The sequence below is a fragment of the Mobula hypostoma genome, chromosome 20 (genome assembly GCF_963921235.1).
Source record: "Mobula hypostoma chromosome 20, sMobHyp1.1, whole genome shotgun sequence".
NCBI classification, from domain to species: domain Eukaryota; kingdom Metazoa; phylum Chordata; class Chondrichthyes; order Myliobatiformes; family Myliobatidae; genus Mobula; species Mobula hypostoma.
The window spans coordinates 15,339,983-15,367,485 of NC_086116.1; the positions used below are offsets into that span (position 1 = coordinate 15,339,983).

The 27,503-nt window shown below is 45.0% G+C and overlaps 1 protein-coding gene across 5 annotated transcripts in view; it reads right to left on the reverse strand.

Annotated features, from left to right (window-relative positions):
• The window catches only part of ptpro (protein tyrosine phosphatase receptor type O), a 165,726-nt gene that overhangs the window by 39,214 nt on the left and 99,009 nt on the right, over positions 1 to 27,503 (reverse strand). For all 5 annotated transcript variants that reach the window (XM_063072458.1, XM_063072457.1, XM_063072456.1 and 2 more), the window contains 3 exons: positions 18,211 to 18,362; positions 16,144 to 16,264; positions 7,311 to 7,444 (listed from right to left, as the gene is read on the reverse strand). In XM_063072458.1, coding sequence (XP_062928528.1) covers positions 7,311 to 7,444; positions 16,144 to 16,264; positions 18,211 to 18,362 — 407 coding nt within the window. The remainder of the gene's footprint in view (positions 1 to 7,310; positions 7,445 to 16,143; positions 16,265 to 18,210; positions 18,363 to 27,503) is intronic.

A 27,503-nucleotide genomic window follows, 5' to 3' on the forward strand; every position in this document is an offset into this window, starting at 1 on the left:
CCCTACATTTGCAACAGTTACAATCAGGATAGAGAACAATTGGTTCTTAACGTGTGCCCATTTAAGAGTTTCTATGTGTCCATAATGAATCTGCCTGTACCACTGTACCACCACCCCAGGCAGCGAATTCCAAACACCCACCACTCTGTAAGAATCCTACCTCTTGAGATTCCCTCTATACTTTCTTCCAATCACCTTAAAATTATGCCTCCTCTTATTATCACCTTATACAGCTCTATCAATCACCCCTCATCCTTCTTCACTTCAAGGAGAAAGGCCCTAGCTCGCTCAATCTATCCTCCTAAGAGATGCTATCTATCTAGGCAGCATCCTGGTAAATTTCCTCTATACCCTTTCTAAAGTTTCCAACTCCTTCCTATAATGAGAGGACTAGAACTGAATACAAGACTCCAAAAGAAGTTAAAATACATTTGCAACATTACCTCATTCTCCTGACTAATGAACTTCAACACATCATACACCTTAACCACCCTATCAATTTGCGAGGCAACTAAGGGATCTACGGACCTGGACCCCAAAATCCCTCTGTCTCTCCATACTGCTAAGTATCCTGCTGTTAACCTTGCATTCTACCTTCAAGTTCAACTTTCCAAAGTGTATCACTCACACTTTTCCAGATTGAAATCCATCTGCCACTTCTCAGACCAGCTTTGGATCCTGTCGATGTCCCATTGCAACCGACAACAATATCTTCCCTTGCATCCCTTAATAACCTGGGGCATATCACATCGAGTCCCTGGTACTTACCTAGCTTATGAATTTCAAAAGTTCCAGCACACCCTCTTCCTTAATATTGACATGTTCCAGCTTATCATCCTATTTTATACTGCCCTCACATTTGTCAGGGTCCCACTCACTGGTGAATATTGAAGTAAAGTATTTATTGAGGACTTCACCTACCCCTTTCGGCTCCAGGCATGTATTTCGCCTTTTATCCCGGATCGGTCCTACCCTCAATCTAGTCATCCTCATACATGTGGAATGCCTTTGAGTTTCCCTTAATTCTACTAACCAAGGTCTTCTCATGTCCTCTTCCAGCTCCCCTAAGTCCATTCTTAAGATCCTTCCTGGCTACCTTGCAACTCTCTAGGTAGCAAAATGAGTAGTGATGCCATTAAATTCAGCTACCTTGTTACAATTCCTAAATACATTCGAATAAAGAGCCTTCAGTTGGTCCACCTACTACTTTCCTGCTCTGTGACCGCATGCTCCATCTCTTTCTGCTAAGCTGCATTTTGCTACCCTGCACCCTTGTTTATTCTTTCTCTTTCTAAAATGCCCCTCACTCAAACCACCTCCTGCACCATCGATTTTATTCAAAGCCTGGCCAACGACTCCAGCTAGTTGATTCTCTGTGACACTGGTTTCAAATCAAGTCAAGTGAAACCCGTCCCAAAGCAACAGCTTCCTCTTGTCCTGGTACTGGAGTCAATGCCCCATGACTTAAATCACACTTCTCTCACATCAGACACCAAGCCACAAATCACCTCTGACTGACTGACTCCATGCAAATTTGTATGTGCCTCCAGCAGTAATTTGGAGATTACAGTACTACCTTTGCAGTTCAGCTTTTGGATTTGGATGCTCATTGTTTACAATCCTTTAGCAGAACTTCCTTTATCATTTCTACATCTCTGATGCCTACAGATCTTTCTCCTCCACTTCAAAGTTCCTACCCAACCCCAAGAAGTGCTGGACAGACAACAGATTTTTGGAACTGATTCTGGAGATGGTCAAGAACTTTATCTACTTCAGCTCTCCTGTTTCTACTTCCCACCACATTCCTAGTGCATTGCTGATTAGTATACAAATATTCAACAAAAAAAACACTTTACTTACATACCGCAATAGTAATTTACACAATACATAGTGTTCATTTAACCTTTTTGTCTGGTAGCAAAATGGACAAGCTGAAAATGTGATGGTCCATCTTTTTTTTAATGGATAGTACTTCCTTGGATAATTAATGATATGTACCCAAATTTACTTGTACTACGTGAAAGCACCCAAGGTATTCCCTGGAGTTTATCCATGTTCCTAAAAGAGTGCACCTGGTCATTGTAATTTTTAAATCAGTTTTTCATCTTAAAGAGTACACCATATTCCATTTATTAATTGATAGTTAAAACTCCTTCATCTTATCTATGCGTATGTTATATTCTCTGAAACAATCTGTACAGAACAAAATGGTTAGAATAACTGCTCTCTTTAAAATGAGCAAAAGTACTCAGATATGAAGCTGCCAATGGGAAATTAGACTTTGCAAAACTATAAAAAAAATTTCTTTTTCTTACATCTATTTGCTGAAATTTCCATTTGTTGCCTGCTCAACTTTTAAACTTTTGAACTATGGCAGGTAGTGTTGGCACAGAAATGCTTCCTTTTAGTCATATTGCCATCAAGTCACGGACACACAGAAATGAGGCACGGTGTGCTGTGCGAGGTTCTGCGTTTCAATTATGGTTTCAGAGAAACGGAGCCAATCAGACTTCAGGATTACAGTCAACCCCAAGGCAAATCAAACTGGAATTGTACAACAATCCATTCCAGGGCCAACCCACAAAGACCATTTTTGCTCTGTTCAAATCCCCACTACTTGTAGGACAAGCACAGTACCAACCCTTACAATAAAGTAATATAATTCCAATAGTATTGTTGACGTGCCTGTGACGATAAGTGAAGCATGCCTTCATATGGCAGTCCTGCTTCACTGTGCCCTAATAACCTCCGGACCAACTCATTCAACAAACGGTTGTTGTTAACCAACAGAGACATATTCCTTTCATTCATTTAACTGTTTTTCATACTAAAAAAATAAAGAACTGTCACCTACTTGTTACAATAGCTCCTTGAATCTGAGGACTGGCAGACACTGCAGCTGACTAACTACAATTTACAATATTTAACAAGCGTCATCTTCCGAGTTATTGTAGGAAGTCATCGCCAACTTCAAAGTATAAACTTGCAATGTTGCGAAGTTATATAAAGAAACAAAAAGGAGAAGTGGCAGCCAATTATTTAAATAAAGCAAGAACTAAGCTAAGATCCTTAAATCTACTGTAAAGGGGGTTCATTGTTCGCTATGAAAGAAGTAACCCTGAAAACAATGCTCAAGATTTTAAATTGAAATTCACAACTATAAATACTGCTGACTTTAGTTCTTGGCTGCGTACTCACTGAGGGGTTTAAAAAGTCACCAAAATCTGTCCGTGCTCTACTCCCAGACAGCTCCCAGCAACCACTTTACAGCAACACTAATAGAAACCAAAAGCTCAAACCATCTCTTCCCAGTCTCAGCTAGTATGCTGGAGGCCAATGAAAAGGGAAGACAGGGTTTATTGGGGTGAAAAAATGTCAAGCTCACATTATCTCAGTCTTGCTCCTCATTTTGATGAATAGATTCAGACAACTTCAGATGTTTCAGTGGAGATGAGGCTGTGTTGAACATACTGTGTTATCCTGTTAACTGCTGCTTACCAAGGGTGTCAAAGATAAAAGATTTTTGAAAATAAAGTCTGTGCAACAAGACCCGTGCAGTCAGAGAACAATGTTCACAGCATTGCAGAAGGCCACACTTCTGCCTGTAGGTCTCCTGATAGATAAATACAGCCAAATCCTGATGGTCCTCTCTCGACCAACTGGAGCTCCCAATAGCTTGTCATCTGGGCCACCAGGTAATGTTGGCACGCTCCCTTCCAACTCATCAGAATCCCCATTCCTATGCCCCTGTTAAAATTACCAGGTACTCTAGAAAATTTATCAGAATTCTTTGCAACATCTTAAAAAAAAATGTGAATGAAAAATGTGTTGGAACATTACTCGAAATAATGTCAGAATCAGAATTAGGTTTACTATCACCGGCATGTGACGTGAAATTTGTTAACTTAGCAGCAGCAGTTCAATGCAATACATAATTTAGAAGAGAAAAATAAAATAAAATAATAATAATAAACAAGTAAATCAATTACAGTATATGTATATTGAATAGATTTTAAAAAGTGCAAAAAATCCAGAAATACTGTATTTTAAAAAAAGTGAGGTAGTGTTCAAGGGTTCAATGTCCATTTAGGAATTGGATGGCAGAGGGGAAGAAGCTGTTCCTGAATCACTGAGTGTGTGCCTTCAGGCTTCTGTACTTCCTACCTGATGGTAACAGTGAGAAAAGGGCATGCCCTGGGTGCTGGAGGTCCTTAATAATGGACGCTGCCTTTCTGAGACACTGCTCCCTAAAGATGTCCTGGGTACTTTGTAGGCTAGTGCCCAAGATGGAGCTGACTAGATTTACAACCTTCTGCAGCTTCTTTTGGTCCTGTGCAGTAGCCCCTCCGTACCAGACAGTGATGCAGCCTGTCAGAATGCTCTCCATGGTGCAACTATAGAAGTTTTTGAGTGTGTTTGTTGACATGCCAAATCTCTTCAATTGGGTGGGAGGAGAAGATGGCAGCTCTCTAGTGAAAAAATGATGTTGTATCTGTTAAATAGGGGCCATGGACAATTCTGATTTGATGGAGAATGGACATGAAATTACAGAGGAACATCTGGAGAAATTTCTGAAACGCCCGCCGCTGCTGTTGTTACTGTGTGGTCGGGAATCTTTCAGAGGGTAGGCCTCAAAATCCCCAGCCTTGCCTGCTTTTAGCGACCGAGAAGGAGGTCGGATCGTTCGGACAGAGATGGGGCTCAGTACTCGGTGTCGGAGAGCTGATCAGAGCTCAAAGTTTTCAGATGACTCAGAGTTGGATTGTGGTCAGCATGGCAGGGAGAGTTTTTCTTCCCTCTCCCGACTGCGTGAGATGTGGGACATTTGAGAATCTTTGAACCTTACTGTGCTCACGGAATTTCTTCATAAAGTTATGGTATTGTGCACTGTTGTAACTATATGTATAATTATGTGGTTTTGTCAGTTTTTTCAGTCTTGGTTTGTCCTGTGTTTTGTGATATCACACCGGAGGAAATAATGTATCATTTCTTAATGCATGCATTACTAAATGACAATAAAAGGGATCTACGTGGCTTCATAATCTAATAAAGTATAGCCACTGTTTTGCCTTCTTTATAACAACATCGATATGTTGGGACCAGGTTAGGCCCTCAGAGATCTTGACACCCAGGAACTTGAAACTGCTCACTCTCTCCACTTCTGATCCCTCTGTGAGGATTGGTATGTGCCTTACCCTTCCTGAAGTCCACAATCAGCTCTTTTGTCTTACTGACGTTGAGTGCCAGGTTGTTGCTGCGGCACCATTCTGCTAGTTGGCATATCTCACTCCCGTACGCCCTCTCGTCACCACCTGAGATTCTACCAACAATTACTGTATTGTCAGCCAACTTATAGATGGTATTTGATCTGGGCCTAGCCACACAGTCATGTGTATACAGAGAGAAGAGCAGTGGGCTAAGCACACACCCCTGAGGTGCACCAGTGTTGATCGTCAGCGAGGAAGATATGTTATCAATCTGCACAGATTGTGATCTTCCAGTTAGGAAGTCGAGTATCCAATTGCAGAAGGAGGTACAGAGGCCCAGGTTCTGCAACTTCTCAATCAGGGCTGTGGGAATGATGGTATTAAATGCTGAGCTATAGTCGATGAACAGCATCCTGATATAGATGCTTGTGTTTTCCAGGTGGTCTAAAGCCGTGTGGAGAGCCATTGAGATTGCATCTGCCTTGACCTATTGTGGCGATAGGCAAATTGCAATGGGTTCAGGTCCTTGCTGAGGCAGTTCAGTCTAGTCATGACCAACCTCTCAAAGCATTTCATCACTGTCGATGTGAGTGCTACTGGGTGATAATCATTAAGGCAGTCCACATTATTCTTCCTTGGCACTGGTATAATTGTTGCCTTTTTGAAGCAAGTGGGAACTTCCGCCCATAGCAGTGAGAAGTTGGAAATGTCCTTGCATACTCCTATTAGTTTGTTGGCACAGGTCTTCAGAACTTTACCAGGTACTCCACTGGGACCTTCCACCTTGCAAGGGTTCACCCTCTTTAAAGACAGTCTAACATCAGCTTCTGAGACAGAGATCACAGGGTCATCAGGTACAGCAGGGATCTTCACAGCTATAGTTGTGTTCTCCCTTTCAAAGCGGGCATAGAAGGCGTTGAGTTCATCTGGTAGTGAAGCATCACTGCCATTCATGCTTTTGGGTTTCATTTTGTAGGAAGTAATGTCCTGCAGACTCTGCCAGAGTTGCCGCGCATCCGATGTCATCTGCCACCTCATTTACAATTGTCTCTTCGCCCTTGAAATAGCCCTCTGCAAATCATACCTGGTTTTCTGGTACAGGTCTGGGTCGCCAGACTTGAACGCCACAGACCTAGCCTTCAGCAGACTAAGTACCTCCTTTTTTGGGAATGTCCAGAAAATCTGCTGTTCTAGTATCAATGAATGTGCCAGAATATCTCTGTTCTACTGTAATGGGATAGCAAAACCATGGCTCCCACAATGGAGATTACCAAGAACAAGGAAATGTATGTACCAGGTAACACAAAACAGAATCCTTATATAGAAGCCAAGTGGGGAGATGATGAACTGTTGTTTCTGTGAAAGGGCAAATTGATGATAAAAAGATTTTGCTTTAATAATGAATTATGAGGAGGAAAGCTAGAAGCAGAATTAATAAGACATACAGTACTTTATCGCAAAAGCTATTGGATTAAGATCGCAATGGTTCAATTAAGTATTTGAAAAGAAAGCTAAATCATTAAGGAGAAGCACAGCAATTTGGAATTAGAGTAGATGGCCATGTTCATAACTATGAACAGCACTGATGTCATGACACAAATCACTTTCTTTTGAGTGTTATTCTAATGATGTCAGAAAGATTTTCAGATTTGTGAAATTATATTGAACTAGGTCAAGTTTGAACTTAATTTTGAGCCACAAAGGACTGCAGATGCTGGGATCTGGAGGGGACAAAAAAATGCCTGCAGAATTCAGCAGGTGAAGCAGCATGTATGGAGACAAAAGAATGGTTGATGTTTTGGGTTGACACCAGCACTAGGAGTATATTGAGCAGATAGCCGGTGTAAAGAGATAAAGGCGAAGAGGCAAGAGCTGGTGAGTGAGACTTAGTTTTCTAATTTGGACTCAAAGGAGATTTGGGACTATGTTCTAATCATGACAAGGATTAAAACTGAGCTCAGAAACAGCCACAGTTCTACTGGGGTGTAACATCAGCCTTTATCAAACACGTTTGTGTTTGATTCCCCCATTCCTGACTGTTTTCAAATCTGGGTTCAGACTTCCCGATATAATGGTCACGAAGGCGAACAGTGCACAACCAACCTTTGCTTCCTTCTTTGATCCCACCTGTTTACAAATGACCCTGTAATGATCAGTGACCCCTTCCTCGACCCACAGGAGGGTCACAGACGACCGCGTTCTGTTCACAGTGAAGAGTGACTTGGGAGAAGCAGGCTCTACGAGCAAAGAAAACACATAAATAGGTTAAAATGCAAACAAAAAGGATCCAGGGCTTTCCCGGTGTATATAAAAAATAAACTCTTCTCGGGGCTCCAGCTGGGTACAGGTATCGACACTAAATGATGCTTCGATGACTAACTCCGCCATCTTCATCAGGGATGATGCCTGATGAAGATAGCGCAGTTTGTCATCAAAATATCGGATAATATTGATACATACATATACTATATATATCTCTATTCTGTGTCGTATTTTTACTGATATCCTATATCCAGCTGTGGCGTCTCGGTGTGGGGGGGTGAGGGGAAGTGGGCCTCGGGACTCCTATTACATGATTGTGATCTTGTGTGTGCTTACTGTGTGTGACCGTTGGTAAATGTGTCTTTGCACCTTGAGCCCACAGTAACGCTGTTTCATCTGGTTGCGTTCATGACTATTCATGTGCGGTTAAATGACAACTAAACTTGAATTGAATTGAAAGACTGACAAGCAACCAATGTAGAAAAGAAGGCGAACTGTGCAAATACAAAAAAAAATAGAGAGAGAGATAATACTGAGAACATGATTTGTAGATCCCTTGAAAGTGACTCTGTAGGTTATGCACAGTGATCGGTTCAGTGCCCATGCTGCTTCAGGAGCCTGATGGTTGAAGGGTAATAACTTCCTGAACCTGGTGGTGTGGGACCTAACACTCCTGTCCCTCCTTGCCAATGGCAGCAGCGAGAAGGGAGCATGCTGGTAGGATAGGACAGACATGGAAAATGTCTTCTGCAGGGCACTCAGTGGAGAATTGTGTCGTCAGCTGAGATCTGACGCACTCTGCTAAACAAACTGAAAGGTGAATGGACACAGCTGAAGAGCCACATGAAGTCGACAGATGCTCATTGCTTTCTGCAATTTTACTGCTTAAAACATCTATGCAGTTATATCAATAACACTGAAAGAGAACCAGGAAAATTCAGCTGGAAGATACTGGGAAAAGGATGTTGCCAGAACTTGAGCACCCGAGCTACAGGGAACGGTGAAGACAGATTAGGTCTTTATTCCTGGATTTTAGGAGAATGAGGGAAAATTTGATAAAGGTATACAAAATGATGCCGGGTATTGATAGGGTAAATGCAAGAAAGGCTTTTTTCCACTGAGGTTGGGTGAGACTAGAAGTCGAGGTTCGGGGTGAAAGGCGAAATGTTTAAGGGGAACATGAGGGTGGTGCATGTGTGGAATGAGCTGTCAGTGGATTGGTGGACGTGAGTTTAATTTCAGTAGTTAAGAGAAGTTTGGATAAGTATGTGGATGGGAGGGGTACGGAGAGCTAAGGTCTAGGTGCAGGTCAATGGGACTAGGTAGAATGATAGTTCAGCATGGACTAGATGGGCTGAAGGGCCTGCTTCTGTGTTGTAGTGCTCTGTGATTCTGTAACAATTAAGAAATTATCAGCAGTTATTGAAACGTACCTGCACACCACTAGTTTATTTGAATACACAATGACCTTAGTGGGTTAATTCTCTAGCATTTCCATTCAGATCTGACGTTAAAAATCAAATGGAACCTGCAACTGCTGTCTCATTTAATACCTCCATTCCCTAATTCTTTCGTCCAAAATTTAACCCAATTGTTTCCTGAATGAATTATTTCTGTCTGCTCCAAAACACTCCCTAGTTATTACCCTCATGATAAATCTGTTATCCTTTGGGTGAGGAAGTTCCATTCCCTTAGACCAGACTTCCTCATTTTCAAACTGGCACTTCCTGTGACTTTAATATTTCTCTAAAATGATTTTCAAGGAGAAATTGAAGTTCAGTTCTTCCCCAGCCACCCCCCACAAATGGAGGAATTGACATCAGCTCCCTGGATCTTTACTCATTTTAAAATTCCAGACGTATGGAGTCACCCTGGCTTTGGTCTCCACCCACTAACTGCCTGGTAAAGACAGCATAGGGCCACGCACAAGTGCCAGCATCGATACCTTATTTGAAAGTCACAAACTGCAGATGCCATAAATCCAAAATGAAAACCAGAAAAAGTTGGAAGGCCTCAGCAGACCTGGTAGCATGTGTGGAGAAACATTAACCCTTTCAGGCCACTGATCGCTCTTCAGAACTGGCACTGAAAACTAACTTATATTCTCTTTCCTAGTTCTGAACAACTACTCTATTAATTACCAATGGTTAATTAAAGGTTTTGGGGAAAACCACAAAGAAAAGTTGAGTGACATTCAGACTGCAACAGACCAACCAGTCAAAGTCCATATAGAGTCTTATTCACATATATTGTATCTAGCTAGGGTGCCGAAGAAATCATGCACAGTACTGTGGTATTTTTATGAGTTACACTGTACTGCTGCAATAAAACAACAAATTTCATGACATATGTGAGTAATGATAAACCTGATTCTGATATGGGTCTCCATTTCTGGAGTGAGAGTGGGAAGGGGGCAGAGGGGAATCATGCTTGGGAAAAGGGGAAGGGAGAGGGGAGGGAGTGGGGAGCACCAGAGAGACATTTTGTAATGATCAATAACCTAGTTGTTTGCTATCGTATGACCTTGCCTAATATCTGAAGGCTGGCTGTGCCTGCACCCATCAATTTACTGTGAGAAGCTTGTGGAAGGCTACCCAAAACGCTTGACCCAAGTTAAACAATTTAAAGGCAATGCTACCAAATACTAACAAAGTGTATGTAAACTTCTGACCCACTGGAAAGTGATGAAAGAAATAAAAGCTGAAATAAATCATTCTCTCTACTATTCTGATAATTTCACATTCTTAAAATAAAGTAGTGACCCTAACTGACCTAAGACAGACAACGTTTCCTAAGATTAAACGTCAGGAATTGTAAAAAACTGAGTTTAAGTGTATTTGGCTAAGGTGTATGTAAACTTCTGACTTCAACTGTATATACATGGATACACACACATGCACACACACACACACACACACACACACACACACACACACATGCACACACACACACACACACACACACACACACACACACTTCTTCTTCGGTTGTCCATCGAGATCCGATGACGATGTCCACTCCTTTAACGGTGAGATCTTTGATGACTATACAGTCCTATCCTGGACCCACAAGCTCTATTGCAGGTGGGACATGTATATGTGGTAGTGGTGGCAACCATGGCTGCATTTCTCCTGGCTCTCTTCTGCTGTCTTCTGGTTGTTCTTTCCATCTCCAGAATACGAACCCCTTCCCTACACAGCTGTCGCCAAGTGGTACGGTCAGCAGCAACATCCTCCAGGTCCTCGGGTCTGACCTTGCACTTCCTTAAAGCATTCTTCATCTGATCCTTATAACGCTTCTTCAGCCCTCCAGCTGAGCGTCGACCATGATGTAGCTGCCGTATAACACTCCGCTGGGTAGCCGACATGGGGGCGGCACGTGCACACACACACACACACACACACACACACACACACACACACACACACACACAGTATAAATTAATAAAATTAGTAGTGCAAAAGGAGAGGAAAAATATTGAGGTAGTGTACATTGTCCAATCAGAAATCTGATGGCAGAAGGTAAGAAGCTGTTCTTAAAATGCTGAGTGCGTATCTTCATACTTCTTGACCACTTGGTGGTAGTGATGAGAAGAGGGCACGATTTGGATGACGAGTGTCCTTGATCATGAACGTCGCCTTGTTGAGGCACTGCCTTTTGAAGGTGGCCTTGATCCTGGGGTGGCTAGCACCATGATGCAGCTGGCTGAGTTCGACACTCTGCAACTTTTTCTAATCCTGTGCTGTGGCCCCTCCATACCAGACAGTGATGCAACCAGTCAGACTGCTCTCCATGGAATAGCTGTCAAGATTTGCTAGAGTCTTTATCGACATACCAAATCTCCTCAAACTCTGAATGAAATATAGATGCTGTTGTACCTTCTTTGTGATTGCATCAATACATCGGGCCCAGGATAGACCTTCAGACATGTTGACGCCCAGGAACTTGAAACTGCTCACCCTTTCAATGCTGGTCCCTCGATGAGGACTGGTGTGTGTTCCCTCAACTTCCCCTTCCTCAAGTCCACAATCAATTCCTTGGTCTTACTGGCATTGAGGGCAAGGTTTTTATTGTGGAACCACTTAATCAGCTGATCCACAGTACTGTGCAAAAATCTTAGGCACATGTAAAGTGAAGATGCTTCCAAAAATATCAAAATTAGAAGTTTCAAAATGTCAAAAAATTACTATAAAAAGCAGTAATCAGTAAAAAAACCTAAATCAAATGAACATTTGGTGTGTCCACCCTTTGCCTTTCAACCTGCAATTCTCTGAGGTTCACTGTTGCGCAGTTTTATAAGAAAACCAGCTGGTAGGTTGTTCCAAACATCTTGGAGAACTTGCTACAGTTTTTCTGCAGATTTTGGCTGTTTCTGTAGTTTCTGTCTCTCCAGGTAATCCCAGACAGCCTCGATGATGTTGAGATCTGGGCTCTGTGGAGGCCAGACCACCTGAAACCATATAACAAAAATCTAGGATGCCCAAGACCTTTGAACTGTATATCACGTCCGAACGCCTCCTTGTAAATTTATAGATGGCGTTTGAGCTGTGTCTAATCACACAGTCAAGGTTATAGAGAGAGTTGAGCAGCGGGCTAAGCACGCATCTTTGAGGTATACCAGTGTTGATCGTCAGTGAGGGGGAGATGTTATTTCTGATCGGGTCTCCCAGTGAGGAAGCCGATGATCCATTTGCAGAGGGAGGTACAGAGGCCCAGGTTTTGGAGCTTGTTGATTAGAACTGGAGGTATGATTGTGTTGAATGCTGAGCTGTAGTCAATTATTAGCAGCCTGATGTAGGTATTACTATTGTTCAGGTGATCCAAGGCCGAGTGGAGAGCCAGTGACTTTGCATCAACTGTAGACCTATTGTGGTGATAGTCCGAGTGCAGTGGGTCAGGTTCTTGCTTAGGTAGGAGTTGATTCTGGCCATGACCAACCCCTCAAAGCACTTCATCATGGTAAAATGTGAAGGCAGACTAGCCGATAATATAAAGCAGGATATTGAAAGTTTTTTCAGTTATATAAAGAGTAAAAGGGAGGTGAGAGTTGATATTGGACCACTGGAAAATGATGTTGGTGAGGTAGTAAAGGGGGACAAAGAAATGGCAGATGAACTTAATGGGTACTTTTAGAATTTAGAATCCAAAATTTATTTAAAACTTACATCCGTCCCGCAACATGAGGGAATAAAAATCTTTGCACTATAACTCCACCACAATGTACAGACATGTGCATTTATAAGTCTAATGGCTTGTAGAAAGAAGCTGTCCCATAGCCCGTTGGTCCTGGCTTTAATGCTGTGGTACTGATAGCCAGACCGAAGTAGCTGAAACAGTTTATGGTTGGGGTGACAGGTGTCCCCGATGATCTTCAAAGCTTTCTTCCTGCACCTGCTGCTATAAATGTCCGCAATGGAGGGAAGTTCACATCCACAGATGCGCTGGGCTGTCCGTACCACTCTCTGCAGTGCCCAGCAATCAAGGCTGGTGCAGTTCCCATACCAGGTGGTGATACAGCCAGTCAGGATGCTCTCAATGGTGTCCCTGTTGAAGGTCTTGAGGATTTGGGGGCCCATGCCAAACTTCTTTAGTTGCCTGAGGTGGAAGCTACGCTGTTGTGTTTGTTTTTGCCACACAGCTGATGAGTACCGTCCAGGTGAGATGTGTATACCAAGGAACTTGAAACTACGCATCCTCTCAACTGCAGTCCCATTGATGTTGATTGGGATGAGCCTGTCTCCGTTCTTCCTGTAATCCATGATCGATCAACTCTTTTGCTTTTTGCACGTTGAGGGAGAGGTTGTTAACTCAGCACGACTGTGTCAGGGTGTCAACCTCTCTTCTGTAGGCCGCCTCATCACCACTAGAATTAAGGGCGATTAAAGACATGTCATCTGTGAATTTGATTAATAGATTGGAGCTGTCAGTGGTAAGTACAGTTGTAGGTATAAAGGGAGTAGAGAAGAGGACTCAGGACACAATCCTGGGGGGCATCTGTGTTGAGGGTCAGAGGGGCAGAAGTGAGGGAGCCCATCCTTACCACCTGTCGGCGATCCGATAGGAAGTCTAGGATCCAGCTACACAAGGTGGGGTGCACACCGAGGTCTCTGAGCTTCCTGTCAAGTCAGGAAGGAATTAGGGTGTTGAATGCTGAACAGCATTCAAACGTATGCAACCCTCTTCTCCAGGAGAGTGAGGACGGGGTGTGTAGTGCTGTGGCAATGGCGTCATCAGTAGACGGGTTCTGTCAGTAAGCGAATTGTAGGGGGTCCAGTGTGGGTGGTAGCATGTTGCAGATGTAGTCTTTAACCAGCCTCTCACAGCCTTTGCTTATAATTGAGGTGAGTGCGACAGGGCGCCAATCGTTCAGGCATGTTACCTTGGTTTTCCTGGTACAAGGACGATGATGGATGATTTGAAGCAGGAGGGCACTACACACTGGGAGAGGGAGAGATTAAAGATGTCCAAAAACACACCAGCCAGCTGTTCAGCACACACTTTGAGGATGCGCCCAGAGATGCCGTCCGGTCCCAGTGTTTTACGTTGGAATGTTCTACATACTTCAGCCTGGGAGATGATCCAGGTGCAGGTTTTTGTATCTGTCTCCACTGTGGAAGACATGAGCCGTGGGCCAGGGGTCCGTGAGTGTCATTGCTATTACAAAGGAAAAAGTGCTAGGCAGACTCAAAGGTCTGAAGGCGGATAAATCACCTGGACCAGATGGACTGCATCCCAGAGTCCTGAGAGAGGTTGCTGAAGAGATAATGGATGCATTGGTAATAATTTTTCAAGAATCACTTGGTTATGGCATGGTCCTGGAGGACTGGAAGATTGCAAATGTCACTCCACTCTTTAAGAAGGGTGGAAGGCAAAAGAAAGAAAATTATAGGCCAGTTAGTTTAACCTCAGTGGTTGGGAAGGGTTGGAGTCTAATATTAACAGTGAGGTTTCAAGATACTTGGAGACTAATGATAAAATAAGTCAAAGTCAGCATGGTTTCTGTAAAGGGAAATCTTGCCTGACAAACCTGATAAGAGTTCTTCGAGGAAGTAACAAGCAGGGTGGACAAAGGAGATGTCATTTACTTGGATTTTTAGAAGGCGTTTGATAAGGTGCCACACATGAGGCTGCTTAACAAGATAAAATCCTGTGGCATTACAGAGAATAGTAAATCTGTGGAATGCTCTGCCGCAGACCCTGGTGGAGGCCCAGTCCATGCATATACTTAAGGCAGAAGTTGATCATTTCCTGATCGGTTAGGACATCGAAGGATATGGTAAGAAGGCAGGTGCATGGGGTTGAGTGGGACCCAGGGTCAACCATGATGGAATGGCAGAGCAGACTGATGGGCTGAAGGCCTAATTCTGCTCCTTTGTCTTACGATCTTATCGATTTGAGTGTAACTGGGTGATAGTCATTCAGGCAGCTCTTCTTGGGCACTGGTATCATCATTATCCTGTTGAAGCAGGTGGGAACCTCCAACTACAGCAGTGGGAGATTGAAGATGTCCTTGAGCACTTCCGCCAGTGGGTTGGCACAGGTTTTCAGTGTCCGAACAGGAACATCATCAGGTGCTGATGCCTTGCGAGTGTTCACCCTCTTGAAAGATGCTCTGATGTCAGCCTCTGAGACAGAGATGACGGGGTCACCAGATGCTGCAGGGATTCACAAGGTTATAGTTTTATGCTCCCTTTCAAAGTGTGCATCAAAAGTATTGAACTCATGAGGGAGTGAAGCTTCACAGCCATTCGTAATGTTAGGTTTCGCCTTGTAGGAAGTAATGCCTGCAAACCCTAACAGAGTTGATCTGCATCCGATACAGCTTCTAACTTCAATCGGAATTGTTTTTTACCGCTCTTCAAACTGCATTTTGTAGGTCGTATCTGTGCATCTTGTATAGTTCTGGATCACCAGTCTTAAATACCATAGATCTAGCAGAGTTAGGCCTTTCAGCCCATCAAATCTACCTAGCCACTTCAACATGGCTGATTTTTTTATCCCTCTCACCCAGTTCTCCAGCCTTCTCCCTGTAACCTTTGAAGAATTTACTAATCAAGAACCTATCAACCTCCGCTTTAAATATACCCAATGACTTGGCCTTCACAGCCGTTTGCAGCAACAAATTCCAGAGATTGACCACCCTCCGGCTAAAGAAATCCCTCATCTGCTTCAATCGGACCTCCTCCTATTCTGAGGCTGTCCTTTACAAAGCCTGTGAAGCAGGAATGGAGCCAGACTCTGCCATTAAGTTTGTCCTGTGCACGTCAGTGACTTTCCAATCTGCGTCATACGCTTAACAAAGAGTTAAAGAGATTAGCTATAGCCTTAATAAAGATTAGAGAGACTAGTAACTGAGTATACCTTTGGAATGTGGGAGGAAACCAGAGCACGTGGAGGAAACCCACATGAACAAAGGGCAAACATACCAACCCGGCGAGAATCGAACACTGATCTTACAACTAGCGCAATAAAGTGATGTGCTAACCGTACCACCCCTGTAGTGCCTAAATCACCTGCAGTGCTATTCCATTTACTGAGCGAAATAGCTTTATAAAGCTTGAGAAGGCTCCCAAGCATTTTCACCATTATGGAGACAAAACAGCACAAAGGATTTAATGAGGGTGGTCTGTAAAACAGAGGATAAGTGAGCAGGCAAAAGTGAAGGAACACTTACGGAGTTGAATTATTCGTGGAATGGATGAATTGCTGCTTCCTTCTGTATAGGCTACAACAGTAATGTTGTATATGTCCCCGGGAGGCAGTCGAAGCAGGGTTGTCATTACACTGGGTGGCACCTGCATTAAACAACAGAGTTGGTTCAGAACACCTCCCAATTACTAACCACTCAAGCTCTCACTTCTCACCCTCAGATTAATCTTGTTACCTTGCGGATGCATCAAAACTTGCCAAGGTAAGTCCAGAAGCTGGAGGTGTGTGATAACCCTGCAAGGATGCATCACTCAGCAAAAAGGAAGAGGTTTCATGATTCAAAATGATGACGGGCTGAATTGAGTTTCACGTTCCTTATCATAGAGTTACAAAGCTCAGACATATTTTGCATCGTGAACATTACTAAATTACGTCATTCAGTTCTTTTTTCCTTTCAGTCCTGCTAATGAGACACACTTAATCAGCCTTAGGCTGTGGATCTCCCTGGCCAATCCTCATCAGTCCCCTCTCCTGGCTCCATTATCAACAAGCCCTCACTTGAAGCTTTCTTGATCTCTTCAATTCACCTGCTATTTTAATTTTGGCTTTTAGCCACACAACTCCACCTCACCTGCTGACCCCGACTCTTGTTATTTTCTACTGAAGAGGATGCATCCCGTCCCTTCTATCTCTCCATTGCATCTCAAGCATTCCTTTTTCTCCATGTATCATCCTTTCCAGTCGTAATCTAATGTTAACGATACACAATATGTTTCCCTTCAGGTTCGCCTTAATTATTTCACTTTTCACCATAAACCTATAATTCTCATATCACTCAACCCGAGAGAAAATGCCTGCAATCCCTAGCTATACTCTTCATAACTTTGTATAATCTGTAAGACCTCCAGTGCTCCAAAGAATAATATCCTAACCTATTCAACCTTACCCTATAACTCTGGTGCTCAAGTCCCAGCAACATCCTTGCACATTTTCTCTGTACTCTTTGAAGCTTATTGATATCTTTCTTGTAGGTAGGTGACCAACTGTACACAATACTGCAAATTTGTCCTCACCAGCATCTTATAAAACTTCAACATAACCTCCCAACTCCTGTATTCAGTACTCAGATTTATGGAGGACAATGTGTCAAAAGCTCTCTTTATGAGTCTCTCTACCTGTGATGTCGCTTTCAACAAATTATGGACCCGTCTTTCCAGATCCCCTTATTCTATGGAACATCTCAGTGACCTTATCATTCAATGTGCAAGTCCTACACTGGTTCGTCCTACCAAAGTACAACACCTCACGCTCGTTAAAATACATCTGCTATTTTCAGCGCATTTTTTCCAGCTCACACTCCAAGCTTTATATCATTGGCTAGTTTCCCCTCTTCTTTCATCTTTTCCCTTCTTATAGCTTTTTTTAGTTGCCTTTTGTTGGATTTTAAAAGCTTCCCAACCATCCAACATCCCACTCACTTTTGCTACCTTATATGCCCTTTCCTTGGCTTTTATGCAGTCCTTAACTTGTCTTGTCAACCACGGTTGCCTACCCCTGCCAATTTGAGAACTTCTGTGAGACATATCTATCCTGCACCTTGTGAACTATTCTCAAAAACTTTAGCCACCTCTTCTCTGTTGTTATCCCTGCCAGTATCCTCCTCCAATCTACCTGGGCAAGCTCCTCTCTCATGCCTCTGTAATTCCCTTTATTCCATTGCGAATCTGATACATGTGACTCATGCTTCTCCCTCGCAAACTGCAGTATGAATTCAATCTATTATGATCACCGTCTCCTAAGGGTTCCTTTACATTAAGCTCCCTAATAACTGGGTTATTACACAACACCCAATCTAAGATAGCCTGAAGAGGCTCAAGCACAAGTTGCTCTAAAAAGCTATCTAGTAGGCATTCAACAAATTACCTCTCTTGCGATCCGACATCAACCTAATTTTCCCAATCCCCTTGCATATTAAAGTCCCCCATTACAATTGTGTCACTATCTTTATTACATGACTCTTCAATTAAAACAGCAACTAACTCAAATCAAATTTAATTTGCTTTTGCCATGCATCATTCTAACGAATATTTACACTTTTCTTAATGATCCTTCGTCCAACAGCGATGACCAGCCAGTATGCGAGGGTTGAATCCGATGTTCCTGTTGTAGCGTTCCCATACTTCCAGCTGACAGATAATACATCCTTGGAATACTCCAGCCACGTAATCTCTGGAGCCAGTGGTGCTGTAGGGAATGGTGATTAGCAAACAACATTTCAGAAAGGGAAGAGGTTGTTAAGATTATTCATAAAAGTTCCATGTAACCTCAATTACTAAACCTCACCCAAAATGTATAACTCAAAGTTGAAATTAAATTTATTATCAAAAACATACATGTCACCATATACAACCCTGATATTCATTTTCTTGTGGGCCCTCCTTATCCGCGGGTTCCGCATGTGCAGATTCAACCAACCGCGGATCGGGAAAACCTGGAAGTTGTCTCTCCCGCACTTGTTGTACAAGCATGAACAGACTTTATTTTCTTGTCATTATTCCCTAAACAATGCAGTATAACAACTACTTACATAGCATTTACATTGTATGAGGTATTATAAGTAATCTAGAGATGACTTAAAGTATACAAGAGGACGTGCGTAGGTTACCGCGGATTGGGATCGAGAAAAAAACGGAAGTTCTAAGTCAGAACAGGTACATCCGGTATTATTAAGCATCAGTTAGTCAAACATTTGTCTTAGTATATAGTATATATTTTACCTTTCTGTGCATATAAAACACTTAAGAAACGTATGTATTTCAATAATTAAACCATTGCGTTGCTTAGTAATAATTGTAGCTTTCATCGGGGCAGGGCCTTTCTCATCTTATCCTTTAAAATTATTCCGATCGTTGACCGACTGTAGCCTAACACTTTTCCAATGACCAATGGCATTTCTCCTTTTTCCGATCGCTTTATTATTTCCATTTTATTTTCAATCGTGATTGTGATTATTTTCGTGAACAGAAACACTGCGGATTCAGAGGTCCGCTGGGTCCTAAAGTCCACCACACTAAGACAGGTTAAATAAGGGACTTGAGCATTTGCGTTTTTTGGTATCCGCAGGGGGTCCCGGAACCAATCCCCCGCAGATAAGGAGGGCCGACTGTACTCAAATAAATGGGGCAGCACACAATAGCATAGTGGTTAGCACAACGCTTCACAGTACAAGCGACCCAGGTTCAATTCCCACCGCTGCCTTTAAGGAGTTTGTACCTTCTCTCCATGACCCACGTGGTGCTCTGGTTTCCTCCCACAGTCCAAAGACATATGGTTGTAGGTTAATTGGACATTGTAAATTGCCCCATGATTAGACTAGCATAAATTTGGGGAATGCTAGGCGGCCTTGCTCGAGGGGCCAGAAGGGCCTACTTTGTGCTGTATCTCAATAAAAGAAATTCTGGTAGAATCCATGGAAGACAGCACCAACCAGCATGAAAAGACAACAGACTGCAAATACGAGAAAGAAAGGAAAGAAGTAATAATAGGAATAAATAAGCAATAAATATTGAGAACATGAGATGACGTGTCCTTGAAAGTGAGTGTGTAGGTTGTGGGAACATTTCAGTGATGGGGCAAGTAACATTATTCCCCTTTGTTCAAGAGCCTGATGGTTGAGGGGCGGTAACTGTTCCTGAACCTGGTGGTGCGAGTCCTGAGGCTCCTCCACTCCCTTTCCACATTCTCTGGGTCACAGTAGCACAACTGCTAGAGGCACTAGCTTACAGCGCCAGAGGCCTGGATTCAATCATGACCCAGGGTGCTGCGGGTGTGAAGTTTGCACGTTCCCTGACTCTTTGACACATCACGCCTCTGTCGCTCTGCAGCTACGATTCCTCCACGTTTTGTGCTTCTCTCGATACTCCGGTTTCCCCTTCACCATATCCCAAGGGGGTACAGGTAGGTAGGTTAACTGGCCACTATTAGTTCGTCTCTTGTAAGTGGTAAAATCTGATTAGAGTTGGTGAAATTGTGAAGAGATCATAAAAATAGAATAAATATAGGATTGGTGTCAAATGGATGGATGGCATGGACCCAGAGGGCTGTAGGGTCTGTTTCTGTGATGAATCTCCCTATGATTCTATGATACATCACATTTCTATCACACTGAAGCCACCTTCACCAACCTGCTTCACCACTAGAGGGCACCTGGCATCAGTAAGTTAAACAAGTCAAATATATGGGGAGGAATAAACTATTGATGTTTCAGTCTGAGATCTTTCATCGGGGCTCTCCAGAGATTTATTCCCCGTAGATGCTGCCTGACCTGCTGAGTTTCTCCAGTATTTTGTGTCTGTTGCTCTGGATTTTCAGCATCTGAAGAATCTCTTGCATTTGCCCCTAAAAGTCAGAGCCAGTCTTGGCTGTCACCATCCTGTTGGAAGTCAAAGTTCATGATCAAGGCAGAAAACTTTGGGCTATATCCAACTTGTCCCTGCTCAGCTTTTCTCTGTGTTAGCATAGATTTTCATTCCTCGCTGGGCTGTTAATTGAACCAGAGCTGGTGGTGTAATACGCAGGAAAATCCCCCAGCTGACTTAGATCGTTTGATTATCCATTCCTAAAGAGTAATGGACTCTGAGCTGTAGAAACAGCCTCTTCACTACGGCACACAGCAGATGATCTCTGTAGCAGCAGGAAGAAGATGCAGCTGCTCCCGTCACACTGACAGACGGTGTCGCAACAATAAACTTGTAAAGGACACAGTACCAGAGGAAACTGCTGCTTTGGCTGCCCAGAGCCTTATCCTGAACGGAGATTAGAAAACCAAACAGCCTTCATCTACCAGCTTTTGATTTTACAAATAAACTTAGTGTTTAGCTTGAGCAAGATTCCAGTGATGTGAAAGGGTGGGTTTAAGGAAGGAGTACAAGGACACCAGACTTGTCCCAATTCCCAACTACCATCTGCATTTACTCAATCCTCCGCCCCCGGCCGTAGGGAAAGGCAGTGAATTTACTTCAGTGCACCCCCCTGACCGCTGCTGTACTGGCAGAACCTTTACGAAGGAGAATGGCACAGGGCAGATCTACTGCCCCAAAGCTCTGGCGTCCTCGGTTCGATCCTGACCATGGGCGTTCTCCTTTTAACCACGGGGGTTAACCTCTAGAGCACTCTGCTTTCATCACACACCCCAAAGGTGTGCACGCAGCTAGGTAATTGTTCACAGTGTGTAGATGAGAGTCGGCGTTGATTGGAATTAAATGGGTGAGAGTAGGATTAGTGTGAAAATGAATGCTTAATGACCAGTAAGGGAATAGGTGGGCTGAGGACCTGAAAGAGTGCAGTATTGCTCTCTGAGCTCCAGAACTGACAGAGGAAGCTGCATTTTGTTAGCCTTTTGATGCCCCGTGGTTCTGCCCCCTGTCAGAAGCAGCTCCAATAGAATAGTCTAACCCCACTTCTCCAGATTAGCAGCTAGGTTGAACACAAGCTTAAAGAGGGTCACCCTTTTCCGCAAACCAGAGCTCATATTGTCTACTAATCAGGAGGTCCGAGGTTAGACTATTGGTAACTGCAATGGGGCAAGTGTCACCGCGGTTCGGATATGGCCCAAGTGTGGAGTGACAGGCACTGAAGCGGGTCGATAGTTCACAAAACTTTAATGCCAACAGCGTTCAAGGGAAAATAAAACAATAAACGCTAGGCCAAACAGGGCCGTTAACTAAAGTTCTCAAACGGGAAGCAAAGCCTACACTGCGGCTGAAAGAACATCCAATTATTAAATGAATACCGCGAGTCTTCAGAGTCAGCTGACTCCACAGTCCAAGTCCTCAGGCAAGGCCGATCCAAACAAAAGCGAAGTGTTGCTGTGCTCCGTCCAAGTCTCGACAAGCACTACGACGACAAGTATGAAGTTAAATACTATCACTATTAAATAATAATTAGCTGACATTTGCCTATTCACAGGCGCAATTGCCGTATCTACTGCGCTGCCGAATCCGTGGTTGTGACAGGGCCCCCCTCTCTAGGCGCAGACCCTGAAGCGCCACAGACCTGTGTCTGCTGGAAGTCCCAGATCACCGACTTGTCCAAGATGTCCTTCGCCGGGATCTAAGTATGTTCTTCTGGGCTATACCCTTCCCAGTCCACGAAGTAATGGACTCTACCACGTACTCGGTGAGATGCCAGGAGGTGCTGCACAGTACAGACAAGGGAACCATCTACCAGGCCGGGAGGAGGAGGAGGTGGGGTGACTGGGGCCAGGGGAGAGGTAGTAATAGGCTTGAACTGGGAAACATGGAATACTGGGTGGATCTTCAGTGATGCTGGTAGACGCAATCTATAGGACACCTTGTTGACAGCCTGTGCCACTACAAACAGTCCCACGTAGCGCGGTGCCAATTTCCGGTTCTTGACTTTCAGGTGAAAGAACCCTTGATGCCAACCACCTCCTCTCCTGGCTTGATTGGCCTTACCTGTCGAAGGAGCCGATCAGCCTGCCAGGAACGCTGTTTCTGGGCGCGCAGCAGAGAAGCCCTGGCTCGTCTCCAGGTGCGCTTGTAGCGCTGGATCAGCTGTTCAGCAGCAGGAACTCCCACGTCAATCTCCTGATCAGGGAAGAGCGGGGGCTGGAATCCCTTCTGGCATTCAAAGGGAATCATACGGTGGAGGACGACTGGAGGTTATTGTGGGCAATCTCTGCCCAAACCATTTGGGAGTTCCAGGATGCGGGGTTGGAAGAGTCAAGACAGCGCAGGATTGTCTCCAACTCCTGGTTCACTCTCTCAGTCTGGCCATTAGATTGGGGGTGGAAGCCAGACAAGAGGCTGGCCGTGGCTCCTACCAGAGAGCAGAAAGCCTTCCAAAAGCGGGAAGTGAACCGTGGTCCACGATCAGACACTATGTCTGAGGAAAGCGATGGAGCCTGAACACATGTTGAACCATGAGTGTGGCAGTCTCACGAGCCGATGGGAGCTTGGGGACAGCAATGAAGTGGGCAGCCTTGGAAAATCGATCCACAATGACTAAAATGGTGGTGTTTCCATTAGACGGGGGCAGCCCAGTGATGAAATCTACTGAGAGGTGGGACCAGGGGCGGTGGGGCACAGGCAGTGGACATAACAGACCCGTGGGACGCTGGAGTGATGTCTTGTTCCGAGCACAGGAGGGACATGCAGATACAAAGTCGTGGACATCCTGGGACACAGATGGCCACCAAAATTGTCTCTTTATAAACTCCAGGGTCCGTTGAATTCCCGGATGTCCAGCCAGAAGGGAGGAGTGACACCATTCCAACATTTTGGAAGGCACCGCAGTAGGGACAAACAGCCGGTTGGGAGGTCCCCCATCCGGGCCTGGATCTGATTGTTGGGCGGCCCTCACCTCTGCCTCTATTCCCCAGATCACCGGAGCAGTGATACACGAGCGAGGAAGAATGGGCTCTGGATCGGCATTGTCCTCAGATCCGTCGAACAGCTGGGAAAGAGTGTCGGCCTTTGTATTCCTGCTGCCCAGACGATATGAGGATGAAATTGAACCGTGTGAAGAAGAGAGCCCACTGGGCTTGACGAGAGTTGAGTCTCTTAGCATCCTGAATCCAGGAGAGGTTCTCGTGATCTGTCCAGACCAAGAATGGATGCTCTGCCCCTTCCAACCAGTGTCGCCATTCCTCCAGGGCCTCCTTGATGGCCAGAAGCTCCCGGTTCCCAACATGGGCCGGAGTCAAGCAACGGGAAAGAAAGGCACAAGCGTGCAGCCGGCTATCCGCAGACGAGCGCTGAGAGAGGACAGCCCCAATGCCGACATCGGATGCATCCACCTCGACAATGAATGGCTGAGATGGGTCTGGGTGTTGCAGCAGTGGGGTAGTGGTGAAACGTTGCTTTAGCTCGGAAAATGCTTGGTCAGCATCGCCCGTCCAATGGAATCCTGCCGAGGTCTTCGTGGCGAGGGCATTAATTCCAGCCGCGATAGAGCCGTAATTGCAGATGAAACGGCGATAAAAGTTCGCAAACCCCATGAAGCGCCGTACCTGTTTGACTGTAGATGGTTTGGGACACTCTGCAACTGCCTGAACTTCACTAGGGTCCATTTGAACACTGGATGGGATAAGTATATAGCCCAAAAACAACACCTAGTCTTTATGGAATTCACATTTTTCAGGCTTGGCGTACAGGTCATTTTCAAGAAGGCGTCTGAGTACTCTCCGAACATGCTGTATGTGTTCCTGACGGGAGCGGGAATAGATGAGGATGTCATCTAAATACACAAATACAAACTGGTTCAACATGTCCCTGAGTACATCTTTAACCAAGGCCCGGAATACGGCGGGGGCATTGGCCAGACCAAAAGGCATCACCAGGTATTCATAGTGACCAGTAGAACTGTGGAAAGCCGTTTTCCGCTCATCCCCTTCTCTTATGCGAGTCAGATTGTATGCATTGCGCAGATCAATTTTGGAAAATATGGTTCCTCCCTGGAGATGTTCGAACGCAGACGCCAGCAAGGGAAGAGGGTAGCGGTTCTTCACAGTGATGTTGTTCAGGAGCCGATAATCGATGTAGGGACGGAGCTTGCTGTCTTTCTTGCTCACAAAAAAGAAGCCCGAGGTTGATGGACGGATAACCCCCATGCTCTGTGCCTCCTTGATGTATTCCTCCATGGCCACCGTTTCAGGACGAGAGGGGGAAAAGAGCCGTCCCCGGGGAGGACTAGTGCCAGGTAGGAGGTCTATGGCACAGTCGTATGGCCGGTGTGGGGGCAGGGTGGTGGCCTTTCTTTTACTGGAAACCTCAAGGAGATCCACATATTCAGCCGGAATCCCAGACAGGTCCACATCCTCAACTGACACAGGAGGGGATTCATGGGACAGAGCTTGAGTGGACCTAGACAGGTAGACAGGCATGCTGGTCCCCACTCTTGGAGTGCCTTCAGAGACCAGTCGATCCGTGGGTTATGTCGGGAGAACCGGGGAGACCAAGTACCAGTGGCAGTTCAGATGAATTAACCAGACAGGAAGATATTTCTTCATGACTGAAGAGAGAATCGACCCGTGAGGATTCCCCACCCTGCTGACAGATATTCTCTTTTACTGGACACTCGGAACATGCTGCCCGGAAATGTCCTGGATCACCACAGTAGAGGCAGGAACCTGTTCTCCAGCGCCACTCTCATTCCTCCTGAGACAGTAGCATGCGCCGAATTTGCATAGGCTCCTCCGTGGGCTGGGTGCTGGGGGATGAGGGGTTGGGGAGAGGGCGAGGAATGACGGTGAACAGATGAGGGAGGGGGATAGCATGAGGAAAGACGGTGATCAGGCAGCACGAAGGAAGTTTGAAATATTCTTTCCCTGCGCCACTCAGTCACCCTGTTGTCAACTTGAATAGCCAGATTAATCATGTCATCCAGACTACCCTGCTCGTCCTGGACGGAGATCTCATGCTGGACCCCTGCGTTCACTCCATGCTGGAAGGCAGTGATGAGAGATCTCTCATTCCAACCCATCTCTACTGCAAGGGTATGGAATTTTTGTATTTTTTTCTCACGGTAACACGTCGAAGCTGCACCCTCTCTAACATGCTGGTAGAGAGAGATTTATTTGGGTTTTTTTTAGCGCTGGAAATGGTTACATCCCGACACGCGGGACAGAAGCAAGGTCGCATTGTGTATTCCATGGACCAGCTAATGCCGGCCGGTTTAGCCAACAGAGCGGTGGACACCCCTGCTGAAATCCGGAGGAAAACACACAGAGGATGCAGAGAGGGATCACAAAGTCGAGGAAGGAGGACCGGGTCGAGACAACAGAGACTTATGAAGAAGAGGAGTTCAGTGGGTAATACCGTTCCGCCTGACCGGGAGTGCACTGAGAGCGGTAAGCGTAAAGGAGTTGGGTGCTTACTGTTCTGGTTAACAACAGATGGTGCAATCCGGGTCATATTACGATCGGGGAATGTGTTTGTAGAACGGATATTGAACTTTTTACTGTGGGACTTCGGCCACATTCCACCGTGATACAACACTTGGCGGTAGGGGAGGTCGTTCCTGCCTGTGGCCATCGAACGTGCAGCTCCTCCCATGGAGGGTCAGACACCCTGAGCCAATAGACTGGTCCTGGACTTATTTTCCATCTGGCATAGTTTGCATTTTGTTGTTTGATTGTTTGTGGTTTGTGTATTGCTATATTTACGCTCTATTCTTGGTTGGTGCGGCTGTAACGAAACCAAATTTGCCTTGGGATTAATAAAGTATATCTATCTATCTATCTATTTCACTGCATAGGTTCTCACCGTTCCTCTGCCTTGGCACAGGTCCAAGAGTCGGTGGGCAGCCTTCTGATCTCGTACTGGAAGATCAAAAACCCTCCTTAACTCCGCCACGAAATGTCGAAATGACTGGGCTGCAGGGTATCCTTGCTCCTGTAAAGTGTTGAACAGGTTGAGTGGAGGTCCATCAAGAAGATTGACCATGTACGCCAGTTTTCGTGCATCATCATCAAAATGACTAGCCTGGGCTTGGAATGTCAGCCTGCATTGGGTAATAGAATTCCTGCAGCCATCGGGATCACTGGAATATCTGCCTGGAGGTGGAACACTCAGTTCCTGTATGGACGCGGGTGTCTGTGGGGGTCCGAATGCGGGAGTCAGCTCTGGTCCGGGAACGGGAACATTAGTAGCAGAGATTGTTGGGGCGGCAGTAAATGAGGACCTGCAAGATACTGGGAGTGCGACTGAGGCAGTCTGAGCCTACTGAATTGCGTTGGCAAGAACATTAATGGCTGTCAGCTGATGCTGGCTGTTCACAGTAAGATCGTGGACGGTAACCGTGAGTGCAGAAATCACAGACACCTGAGACCGACTGTCTGCAGTGAGCTGTTGAACAGTTGCGGCTAGGGACGATACCTGTTCCTCCAAGTGAGACTGGGCTTGTCAGCATGAGATTATCTGCCTCATTGCCTCCGTAACTTCACTGAGAACAGATTCCATTGCTTGTAGCTTGTCTCCTACCTGACCAAAGAATCTCACGGCCAAGGTCAGCTGCTCTCTCTCTGTTGGGTCCATCTTTGTGTGAGGTTGAGACTTGCTATCACCGAGTTCAGATATGCCCCAAGTGCGGAGTGAGAGACACTGAATCAGGTCGATAGTTCACAAAACGTTAATGCGAACAGTGTCGCTAGGCCAAACAGGGCCGTTAACTTAAACTCTCAAACAGGAAACGAAGCCTGGACGGTGGCTAAAAAGAACATCTAATTATTAAAAGAATACCACTAGTCTTCAGAGTCAGTTGACTTGACAGTCCAATTTCTCAGGCAAGGCCGACGCAAACAGGCAGCGAAGTATTGCTGAGCTCTGTCCAAGTCTCGACAAACACTACGATGACAAGTATGGA